General features: G+C 42.5%; 1 protein-coding gene across 1 annotated transcript in view; it reads right to left on the bottom strand.

The window, feature by feature from the left end:
• Positions 1 to 1,188: 1,188 nt before the first annotated feature.
• Positions 1,189 to 12,674, bottom strand: part of UROC1 (urocanate hydratase 1) — a gene marked incomplete at its 5' end in the record, with an annotated part of 23,668 nt that continues 12,182 nt past the window's right edge. Inside the window, 5 exons of the mRNA XM_010013871.1 lie at positions 1,189 to 1,364; positions 2,627 to 2,726; positions 7,573 to 7,654; positions 10,423 to 10,522; positions 11,690 to 11,788. Of these exons, the coding sequence (XP_010012173.1) occupies positions 1,224 to 1,364; positions 2,627 to 2,726; positions 7,573 to 7,654; positions 10,423 to 10,522; positions 11,690 to 11,788 (522 nt within the window). The remainder of the gene's footprint in view (positions 1,365 to 2,626; positions 2,727 to 7,572; positions 7,655 to 10,422; positions 10,523 to 11,689; positions 11,789 to 12,674) is intronic.

The raw sequence follows: 12,674 nt of genomic DNA on the forward strand, positions 1-12,674 counted from the left end.
TTAAACAACAGTGAATGATCATAAATGTGAGCAACTGCTCGTCAGTTCACTTTCTGATGCCTTTCTGCAACCCATTTTGCCTTACTGATACTTTAAAATCTGAATTTCAAGTGGTAGCTCTTGTATAGCACTTGTACATTCAGGCTCTATGGTTCCCTACAGACAGCCCAGAGTTACAAACTCCCAGGGACTTGAGCACCATTAATCACAAGTATACTTGCAAGTTGATAGCCTCTGGTCAATAAAGCTACAGGGATGAAAATAAGGTTCCTTTTTTGTCTATGATGTGAAGGTGAGCATACTGGCAGGTACCCCAAAACAAAACAAAAGCTGAAGAATTCATCATAAGTATTTCATCAACAATTTGTCTTTGGTGGATTTTCAACTCAGAATTAAGAGGAATCTATGGAGCAGCTCTACATTGCTTGGAACAGTGTATTTTCGGGTTGTTCCTCCTGACAAAACAGTACCCTAGTGCTTTTGGGCTGTAAAAACTGGAGTGGTTTTGTACAACACCAAGATACTAACTTTGGACCGAGTCCAGTGTGGTTGTTACTAATAAGTAATGTATAACATATGTCAAAGCAAGGACTGTCAAATCTGGCTGGCAACTACTCACATCTCAATCGTATAACTTGGCAATGTGGGCGGGTTTTCCATAATATAAAGCAATTCCCATCAACTGCAGATTGCACCTCACAGAAGGCTCAGTGACAAGCAGATGCCACTCTCGCTATTCATCTGGAGACATGTAACAGTACGTGAACAGAGTAAAGAAATGAGCTGTGATTCCAAACAAATGGTTTCCTTTACCTGGCACCAGAGGCAATACAGCACTGCAGAGTGTGCTCACCTGGCAGGTACCACAGGGCCCAACAGTTGCATAGCCTTGAGACCCCACAGTCGTGTGGACAGCAGCTCATCACACCTCATCTGCAGCAGGCAGTGCAGGTTTACCTGTGTAACCCCTTTCCCTTCCAATTCTAGTTCCTTTCCTTACAATGAATAGTTTCTTATTGCAAACATTGTTCCAAGTATGTTAGTGAAAAGACCATCCCTGACAGATACAGGTTTGCACCATTAACAAGTTAAAGGGAAAGAAAAAGAACTCACACGGAACAGACATTTACAAGGCTTTTATCATTTGGCCAAAGAGCAAAACAGGGTACCAGGGAAGCAACTTCAAAGGTACCTGCAGGGACAAAACTGCGCTTGGAATACTGCTAATGTTTAACACCTTGCTCCAGGATGTTCTCATCCACCACCTTGTGAGGGAGAGTCACCTTCAGACTGGCATTCTCCTTCATTGCTTGGCAGATCGTTTCATAAGCATAGTCATTACCCGACCAGCAGCGCCTGGCAACCTGCCAGACCAGAAAATCAATGGGCGTAAAAATCATACGTTGCTCTTGCCACATCCATCTTGCACAATACTTGCGCAAACACCGGCGCCCAATTTCATAGCAATAAATCTTTCAACCAGTTTCTAGCTTCCTTACTGATTTGGGAAGTCATTTTTGTAATATCTACTTCATTTTTAGGAGCACTCTTTGGGTAGACTTGGTACATTTTCCCGCAGAAACATACCATTGGACGGGTACACTGGTAGGGTCAGGTACCCTATAAACTTTGCAAAACTCTCTCACTAAAAATCATTGTGCACTCAATCCCAGCTCTGTAAAACTAGTACTTGCTTTAGAGGAAAGCGTCATTTAAGCAACTGATGCTTTTTGTAATGGGAAAAGGCAAGCAGGAATTCTGCAGTTCTCTTGAGAAGTAAACCAGAACAGATCATATTAGTATTGGCAAGGAACTCCCTCAATCCATCAAGTCCTTGTGAGGTTACATGGCTGAAACACACCAGGTCTTGTCCTTTAATTGGGCTGTGCATCACTATGTCATGTTTGTGATTTGGTTCCCTGCAAATATTTAGTCAAAACCTCTCTGCCACTTCAGAGATGTGATCCTAGTCTTAAACCCAGGCAGAATCTATCTGGAAGGCAAAAACTCTAATGGTAGAGCAGGGGCTGGATGAGCTGGTACTTAAATGACAGGCCTTCCAAGATACCTAGATCTAGAAGTTTGCAATAGACAAGACTAAAGTTCATACAGTTGTCAACTGTATTATGTAGGCAAATAACAATGGCAGCATGTCTAACAAAGTTACAGTAAGCGTGCTTCCCCTTCTGCTTAAAAAAGAACAAAACACACACTGAGATGTGGGAATTATTGGGCTCCAGTATGTTGTAAAGTCAGAAGGGGTGGTCCCAACACTTTACAATGAGTTCCTTACCAAGGAATTATTCAGCCACTTTTAGCACTTAAAGTCCTTTGAAGTTGGATGGAGAAAAAGAAACCCAACCAAACAAAACAACTCATTGATTCCAGCAGAATCAGGCTCATAACCACCCATATTAGAAGCAGGAATAGGATTAGTCTCTTGGCCCATTAGGGCTATTCCTGGGGTACAAAAGCCAGATGCTAAAAATTCCTGCTTGAGTGCTCATATTCCCTATTCAGTTGAAAAATCCAAAAAAAATAGGAGCACTGGAACCCAAGTACCTAAAAACATAGTCCTGGATGCAGGAAAATCTTAAAGTGAACATATATAATGAGTTTTGCTTACTCCATTGGACACATCCCAGCTGAGCATCATCTTCGCCCGTTCTTCAGCCTCCTTGGACCCATCCAACACCAGCCCAAATCCTCCATTGATCACTTCACCCCTAGAAAATAGAAATGTAAGAGAATTAAATCAAAATCATTCAAACCAATCCCACAAAACTCACAGGAGGTGGTTTGTTCAGTTGCAGTGCAAGGATGAGAACATGGAAACGATGCTGAATAAAAAACACCGTCAGTGACCTGGTTTACACACACACACAAAAAGGGGGGATTTAAGAGAGCAAAGACCTCATTTCCTGACATGCAGCAAACCTATTCCACTTGTAATGCCCAGCTAGCAGCCAGCATCTGCTCCAAGCAGGGGTGCCAAGCCAAGCTTGTGCTGCATCTCCCGAGGACTGTACTTGGTGTAGAAACAGAGAGAAAGGTTAACCCTGCTGATGGGAGAGTAACCTATCTCGGGGTATTTCAAATATTAAGCTGTTCATTTGCTACACTAAAGCCTGCCACATAGATAGGATCAGGAGGAGGACTGTACTTACTGAAGCAGACAGATGGATCTATTTATATTCTCCTGAGACAAATGAGAGAGCAGAAGAATCTTATTAAAAAAGTGTTAACCACCACTTAATGCACATCTGCCTCGATCCTTTCCAAAACAGCCTTCACTTTGAATGAGACACATAGATGTTTAAAGACATCAGTGCCAACATTACAGGAAGCAGACTTATTGGCAGAAGAAGAACAGAAATATGTTAAAACTAACAGAGTATACTTGGGAGAAATACCAGTCTGGTTTTTAAAGGACAGGGAAAACACGTAGAGCAGAACATCTTGTCTGACTTCAGAGCCTGCTCGAGTTCCCGTTTCATTGCATATGGTGAATAGCAGAGAATGCAGTTGGATCATTATCCACTGCTGTAAATCTATGAGAGTTCTGGTGTCATAATTAAGCATCTGCCATGCCTGAGGGATGGGGCACATCATACAACCTCTGTGGTATGAGAAACTACCCATGGAGATCCCTGGAAGCAGGATGTTGTCTTCTGTGCTTTATAGTTAATACAATAAGTTTGCAAAGTGTACATAGAATAACATCAGACATATCCATGTATCAGACAGGAGATAGGTGTCTTCCGGTCCAGGAAGGAATAGTTTCTTCCTGTACATTTTCCAGCAATAGCTTCTCTGGAAATGGGGAAATGAGGCTACATCAGAGCCTCACACACCTGAGATCTACTCCCTCAAACTAGAACTCACATATGCTCATTTTCAATGTAATGTTGTTACTTATGTGATGTTAATTGCCTTTTACTAGTTACATACACTACCCTGTGTGCTAAGTAGGACCCTATCAATAGCTGAGCAAGGAACTTACTGCTCCAGTTCTCCCCATCACGGTGCCATTCTGTGTATACCCTCCACTTTACCATTTTTAGAGATATCATTATTACAAACACATTTCTTTTGAAAGGCAGGTTTCTTGCAGCTGACAGTTCTCACAGCAGAATGTCACTGACTGAAGCAGTTTCTTATCTTTAACAGGAAAACTGGAAACAAAGTCATGTTTTCAATTGAGATGTTTAAATATTTTAAGCTCTGACTCTTTAAAATACTGTCAACACTTTTCAACCTCAAATTTAACTCCCAGGATCTTATTAGTGTGCAAAATTTTTCATTAGTTACATTCTGAGTCTCGTTTTGGGATGAAAACCATCTAAACATCTGCATTTCTTGCAAGTTCTGCTTTGTGAATAGCTCATGTTGTTGCTGTTTTCTCCAAAAAAGGGGCACAGACTGGATGACAGCATTCAGATGTAACTGGGTGAAGAACAGGGCCAGTTACCTCACCATGCTCTGTTGCTTCAGCGCAGACATTAAATTAGGACTGTCCTTTGCTGTCAAAGTACCGTGCTGGAGTACGCTTATGAACATCACTGATGCCACTGTAATGTAATTGGGATCATAGGGTGATCACACCTCAAAACAGCCTGTTGGCAATATCTGACAAGAAAACCAGGCTTCTGGAACAGTGCTTCATAAAGCTATTCCATACAGGTGGATGATGCTCTTTCGGTGGCAAAGATTCCCTCTGCACACAGCATCCCAAAGAGCATCCTTTGAAGCTAAAGCATAAACAGTGAGCATCTGATCTCACTCCATAAATTTAGAGCCTCTCCATTGATTTCTGTGGTGTTACTCCAGTGTAAATCAGAATCACCCATCAGAATCTGTCCTCCTGTCTAAAAATCACTCATAAATCAAGCGCCAATGTTTGTTAGGATGGATTTTCTAGCACAACCTCTCACTTTTAAAGGCAAGCTCTAGGCCTTCATTACCATTGGGTCACATTTTCAGGTAATTAAAGAAACATGTGACATTTTGACCTAAGCTACCTCCTATAATTTCCAGATGTCTCCTTCTAAGGTGATCAAAGAAATCAAGGCCTCTCTCACAATCAAGATGTCACACTGTCAGCAGTGCAGTTTCATACTGAGATTGCTTCTGCCTTTTTGTTACTACAGGTTACTCAGGCTCCAAGCTAATGTAAATCCCCCTGCAAGTAAACAGGCAGCAAGAAATGAATAACATTCATTTGCTGTAACTAGAGTCAAGACTGCTAATCTTAAGTCTCTCAAACAGCACATGTGATGCAGATTCCAGCTAAATAAATATTAATCCTGCTTTTTCTGTTTGTTCCATAAGGCTATAGCACAGAAAAAACAAGGCAGGTAAAAGGCACTTCTCTAGTCTCACAGGGACAACATGGCAGCAGAGAGTAATTTGTTATGCTTGGGGGTTTGTTTTGCTGCTTTCACCACCTTTAAATTATTCCTCTCTTCCTCTTGTAGAAGACAAAGGGCTGTAGCCTTTAACTAGCCAGGGTGGTACCCTGATGAGTTAAGCCAAGCAGAGCCCCCTGTTGTGCCACAGGTCTCCAGACCCCAGCATCTAATGACACAACATTGTCACCACCTCTTGAGTCTCAGCATGGTGGCTTTGTAAGGCCCATGCAGAGATAGGCTCAATTTTCAGACTCTGCATTCCTCACAGAAGCACAGTGATTTAAGCAGGGGGCTATGTTTGCTCCTGAGAACAAGGTAAGCAGATATTGTTCCACAGTGACAAGCTGCTAAGCAGCCATAGGAAATGTCAGAAAGGATAACTAAATCCTTGTTTTCCATTGATACTTCTGTTTCAAGGAATAGCCACACACTAATTTCTGATGTATCACATAAATCACAGCACCTCTGCTCTGCCTTGGGAAGGGCTTCCCTCCAATGATGTAACTCCACCCAAGAAACAACTCAAACAATACAACTGAGATTGCAGAGTGGTCAGTGCCCACCTTCCAGATGTAAAGGGCAGTCTCACCATTCAGCCAGTCGCTCTTTGAATTGCTCAGAGGGCTGGAAATGTGCAGGAAGAATTGGCCTTACAGAAACCAGAGAGAGAGGGAATACAACCATTTGTGTCTTTGAATTAAGCATCATCAATGCACAAAACATTTGTGGCAGAAGCAATTCTAGTCATTATAGTTATCATTAAAATACCCCAAATATTCTGCACAACATGTAGCAGAAAGTTATTTTCTTTGCTGGTATTTCATAAGCAGATATTTTAAGAGGTTAAACTCAGCTAAGGCAATTCAGGCAGAACTAGTCTGCTGCTGGAGTCTGTGATGAGCAGAGTAGGAAAATATTCCACCATGTATTTTCCATTCAGAACTGTGGAAGTTGTAAATAAAATCCTGGCCATGGTGGGTATTATCACTGAAATCAGTAAAGGCAGATTTTTACTCCATGTGTCTAAGCCCTCAGAAAGTTTTCTTACCCCATCATTCAATTCTGCTCTCATGTATCTGCCATTCACCAGCTACTTCACTGAACTCAAAGGAATCGGAGTACAGCTGAGGGAATTCTCCATCTGACTCGAAGGGATATTTTCTAGATTCAGCTCATCCAAATGAATAACTATTAAGTATCATCAAATGTCTCCTTGGATAACATCTGCTACAAGTTCTTTGGCTTGCTGTTGGCATAATCCAGAACTGGTTAGACCAGGGAAGTGTGAGGGTTCACTACAGTATTTAACAGAGGGTTGTGCCCCTTAGGACTGGTGACACCACCAAATGAAAACTTGACTTTCCAACCCTCACCATTCTATGATCATAAATGGGAAAGACTTTGTTGGACTATGCAGGAAAGATCAAACCAGAACCAAAGTCTCTGCAGTGTGGCCAGGCTCTCCTTTCCCCTACATCTCTGCCAGTCCAGAGTAACCTTTAGTGGCATATGAAGGAGATGAGTTTCTCTCTCCATATATAATATTTTCTTCGTTCTGCTTCTCAGCCTAGGCCTTTCTCTTGGCTCTGCATCTGATGTGAAAGAGATGTTTAATCCAGTCCTTACTTGTCTTTTATCCTACCAAGCATGAGCAAGGAGACAAAGACTGGGGGTTTGCTGGCACCTGAGCTGGTTTGTATCAATAACCCCTCATTACGCTTTAGCACATGAGCGTTTATATTGGGGTCTTAAGGTCACAGATTCAAATACAGCTTAAGAGAAAACCTAAACACAATCCATCCACTAGCACTCTGGCTGTGCATGTGTGAAGACAACTTTGGAAGCAGGATCTGTTCATAAAGACCATGGCAGGCTGTCCTTGTTTGGCAAATTAAGTTCCTCAAACTGAGCTGTGGCCAATGTCCAAAACACTTTTTGGAGACATATGGGCATTGATTTAAAAAGCCTGATACAATATCACACTTTGCATTATGATACATCCTTTCAGCCCTCGTTTCCAAGCCCATCCTTCCCATGATCACGACCACTCCAGTAATACATCTTTCCTGCAGTTCCTCTCCTGCCTCTCCTCCCCACACATGTACACAGCAGTAGTAACAGGACCCAGAGCCCAGCTTTAGAAACATGGATAAGTTCTTACCAGCCAACTCCACCACCGTTGTGCAGCGCAACCCAGGTTGCTCCTCTGAACGCATCTCCTACAAAGTTCTGTACTGCCATGTCTAGGAGAGGAGGAGAGGAAAGGAAAAGCGTTATGGATCTGATGTGCTGCATTCAGGTTGTTGTTGTGCTGCTCAATTCTTCCACCGACACCTTGATTATCATGGAATGGCTTTTGTTGGAAAGGGCCTTAAAGCTCATCCAGTTCCAACCCCTGCCCCGGGCAGGGACACCTTCCACTAGAGCAGATTGCTCCAAGCCCCTGTGTCCAACCTGGCCTTGAACACTGCCAGGGATGGGGCAGCCACAGCAGAGATGCTCCAGCCTTCTGATCAACTTCATGGCCTCCTCTGGGCTCAGTCATGCAAGAACAGAGGCTGGACACATCCACATGGAGGGTTTCAAAACTGGAGGGCCCGCCTGTAAAACTACACACCTTGCAGTTCTCAGAAGTATTTTCAGATCAGACTGCAGAGTTAATTCACCTTTGTGCAGAAGCCAGTTGAAAGCTAAGGAGCTGCATTTTGGGGACAAAGCTGGGATAAGATATACACCGGCCCTGATTCTCTGGACATGGGGGAACTTTAATCCAAACATGAACTGTTGAAATAACACAGGAGGATTCATTTGTTTAAAGAAATGAAGAAAAAGAATTTAGCAGACAAATGTAATTTGACTAATGACAAATGCATGATTTCCACTGAAATTCACTAGAGTTTTGTATATTGACCACACTTTGTGCTAAAGCATAAACCCAGAGATGTGAAAAGAGATGCAACTCGGAGGATAACAGGGTAAAACTGAAAACATTTGTCCAGATCTAATTCAGGATGGATTTAACACATAATTTGCTGTGCTTTTAACAGCAAAAAATGAGACAAACAACAATATCCCCACCAGCCACATTCACAGCCCCACAGTTACGTCTCTGATGGAAAAACGAGTTTACTTGAGCACTAAGCTATGTTAAACCCTGTCAAAAGCCCCATTATGGCATCTTTTATCTGGCATTATGTCACTTTAATAACCCAATTATCATAATTACACTGCTGTCAGGAGGGAGTGGAAGAAATCAAAATCCCCATATTCTATAATGTACAGATTTCTTCCTCAGTCACTAGTGTGAGAAGAGTGGAGGTTCGACAAGGAGATGGCAAGTGAACTAACACTGCAGCAACGTGCTGCTCCTTGGCTTTGATAAAGGTCACTAACTGCAAATGTCTGTGCTGAAACACTTTGCAGAACAGCAATGACCCCTATTTGCCAAGGATCAGACTGAGGAACTTACTGTAAAACACAACGAGACAGGCAAATGCTCTGGAAAATTCCTGTGTGCTACAGAGGAACCAATTTTGCCTGAACCAGCTCAAATGTGGTGTTAAAACAGGAAAGAAGGCAGAGAGGAACACCTAAGATGGTTGGACTTGATGATCTTAAGGGTTTTTTCCCTTAACCTAAAAGATTCTATGTTCTTTTATTACCTCCAGTAGTTCATCATCTGGTAAAACAGGCCTGGTTTCAAAGACCACTGAAATCAGTGGTCAACAGGCTTTAGATAAGCCCTTGAAGATGGCAAATGGTTCATGCAAACCACAAAATGCAAAGAAAAACACACAGCACGATGAGCAATGGGGTTTAGTAAGCCTTGTTTCTACTGCCCTAAGGTGGAGACCTTACTTTGGATTGCTGTTCTCTGTGCAGCTGCACCATTTTCTCACAGCTTGCCAGAACCAAGCATTATTCAAGGCATCTATCTGACCTATTAGAATGAGCCAACAGGCTCAAGAAGTGTTGAAGTGGGACTGATAGGCATGGCTAAAAGCCTCATTTCATCAGGAGATCCAGTTGTGATAGCAGGGAACTTTTCTTCTTATAATTGAGCCATAATTTGGTTCTATTATGAATTGCCATAATGGAAGTAATTCAATATACTCAGCTACCTCTACCACAATATCTCCTTCAAGAGCAGCTTGTAGCCTCCTGTCTCACACCACTTTGTGATTGTCAGTTCATGACATGCAGGAACACTAGTGGGCGAAAGCTATTATCATCATTTCCACTTTATGGATGGAAAATTGAGGAAGATTTAGCTTAGAAATTGCTTAGTACTTCACTCATTTTTTCAGGTCTCCAATCTGATATTTCTTGGGTTAATTTCTCTAAAGCATCATTTCATCAACTTAAAAGCAGGGTCTGGTTAGCTCAGGGCAGGAGTGCAGATTTAAAGGCACCTTTTGTATAGCAAACCTCCGTGATTTGCCCACAGTCACACTGTAACTGAGCAGCAAGGCTTGGAGTTGAACTCAGAATGTTTGTGTTCCTTTCTGATGCTTTCACTATCAAAGTATGTTCCCTTATGATAAGAAAAGTTCCTTTCAGAAACCCCAGCCTGTTTTCCAAGTCCTCAAGCAATGAAATTAACACATCTGTGAATCTTTTTGCTCTAAGCATAATACTATTATAGAGCTAATTCCTTGTGGATCCCAAGGAAATACATCTGTAATTCTGCTCGGATCCCCTCTTTGAAACAATGAGGTGCAAAGTCAAATGGAAGATAGAGTCCTCGGGCAGACTGCTCTGCATTTGCATCTAGGTAAACCTGGTGCATCTTCATTGAATACTCAGCACTTTCCTGGACCTCTCCTATTTAAGTATCTCCACATTCATCCCTATCACTGTCAAATCCCACAAACCTTCTCAGGAAATCTGATTAATTGGGATTAAAGGGTTAAATAAAAGCATTTTAAAAGTTTTGCATAAACCCCCAGTTTCTCTTGTAAAGCAATTCCCTCGTTTGCCCGGACAGACAAGCCTCAGCTGCTCTGCTGACCTGCACAAAAGGCTGATCCATCATAGATGTTTGAGGTTTCTCTGTAAGGACTGTCAGTCCCACTCACATCGTGGTGATCTCGGCTCAGGACTACTGGAGCCTGCAAAAAGCCAAGGACAAGCGAATGGAATCCTTCATTTGCTACCCAGGATGATCATTTGCTGAATTTACTTCTGTCTTCAGGCATTTCAACCCTCAGCTTTGCCCCTCTCCTAAACCCCCTGAAACACCTTCTCTGCCTGTTATTTACTATAAACCAGTTGTTCACATGCTGTTCATGAAAGCCACGTTCCTTCCATAACTAAGAACAAGAGCTTCGTTTTATGCCAGTAGCATCCTCAAAGGAGGGCAGGGAGAAGAGGGGCTGCCATGATGTCATTTCATCTGAGCATTTCTATGCTGAAATATCAGAGCCATTTCAGCATGCAAAAATCATTGAAAAGTAGTTCTTGTTTGCTGCTGAAAATGAAAACTATCAGATTTTCACACTATTTTATTATCTTGGGAAACTTCAAGACTAAAAAGAAGTTAGGAGTGAAAATCAGGGATTTCATATGGCTCGAACAGGTCCATTCTTGATCTGGAATTTAGGTGACACTATGAAACTAGATCAGCTTCCAGGTCATCATTTGCCATGCATGAGGTTTATACAAGAATAATTCACTCTTGGCATGGTGTGGTCTGGAATTAGCTGGCTCTGGTTTATGCTGGCAGTGAATTAGGACATCACTGAAAATAGACACGAGCACCCAGCTTGCAAGAAGAGGAATGGAGATTTACAGAAACACAGAATGGACACAACTAAATCCAAAGGGCCTGGGAGTGTGACCTGGTCAGTCAAAGCTCCAGGGGAGTGCTCAGTCTGGTCAGGTTTATTTTTTGAGCCTAGCTTGCAGTGACGTTCATTTTGAGTCCTGAGAAGGTCAACAGCATTTGAAATACTTCAACAAGCATTTTCTGAGTAACAAAAAGCAGAATGCATTCCAGCCAGGAAAGGTCTGAGTTTTACATGAGTTCACCCCTTCAAAATGGGTAATTCAGCTATGAGAGAGGTGGAGATGAACAAGTGACAACGCCTTGGTCTGATGCTGCTGTACACACAGCAAGTAACGGGAATAATTATGGAGTGATGCCTTCAGGAAATGAGATCCCATGTAAGCAGCAGGCACTTCTGCTCTCACTGGTTGAAGCTCTCTTCTTCCCCACCTGTCAGCCCAGTCTCAGATATTAATCACAATTACCAAATCACAAAGACAAAACGACAAACCTTAATCCTCCCTTCGGAAATGGCTCGATTAATAGCCACGGCTATAGACACACGACCCCTCTGATCAGAATATAAGATTCTAGCTTGAGAGCCAACAACCTGGAAAACAAGAAGGCCAGAGTGATTGATAAGGTTCTCTGTGCAACTGGCTTATCTCAGGCCCCAGACGAATGGAGTCACAGGAGTGACCCCTTCCTTTGTGTAGGAGAAAGTGATGATTATCTCTTCATCAACATCCAGCTTCCAGAAAGACATTAAAATCCCTCTTTGTACCGAGTTTTATCTCCATTCACAAAATGAGATGTTTTTCTGTATTCAGCTGCTACTGTCCAATAAATCCCACTTTTTAAATCAACCTGATTGCTTGGCTATAATCCCCCTATCAACAAATCCCTTATCAACAGCTGAGAAGCAGAGGTTTGGAACTGGTAGTGGTAGGATGGAAGGGAAGAGAAATCCGGAGACAAAGAATGGCAAAGAACATCTGTCCTGCACAGCTATGCTCCTCTCTCCAGCTTTTACCCCACAGACCAATCTGGCTCCCAGATAAGGAGAGCACATGAGCCCTACAGTGTTATCTGTTAGCTTCACAGTGAAAGCCTGTCCTCAAAGGAAAACAAAGGATGCTTCAGTGGCATTCTGCTTCCCGCTGTACAAAAGGATGGCAGGTCTTTGGCCTCATCACCTGTTTTGTAAAGGGTACCAAGAACTACAGACATGAAGAGGCTGAGCCAAAGCAATGCCAAGAGGGACACTGTAAATAGCTCTCTGAAAGAACGGTAGTTACAAATGAGATGGAGAGTGAATCATTGGTGTGTTTCACTCCAGATATGAGACTAGGTATTGCTGGGTTATTTGAACATTTCCAGATGAGGAAGTGAAGGGAAAGAATTGCTTCAGCTCACCCTAAAACCCTGCTGTGGAGGGAAGTTTCAGTTATCAGTCCTGGGAGTTACAGGCAGTGATTTCATTCATGCCCATTCCT

The sequence above is a fragment of the Nestor notabilis genome, unplaced genomic scaffold (assembly GCF_000696875.1).
Source record: "Nestor notabilis isolate BGI_N333 unplaced genomic scaffold, ASM69687v1 scaffold16274, whole genome shotgun sequence".
NCBI classification, from domain to species: domain Eukaryota; kingdom Metazoa; phylum Chordata; class Aves; order Psittaciformes; family Psittacidae; genus Nestor; species Nestor notabilis.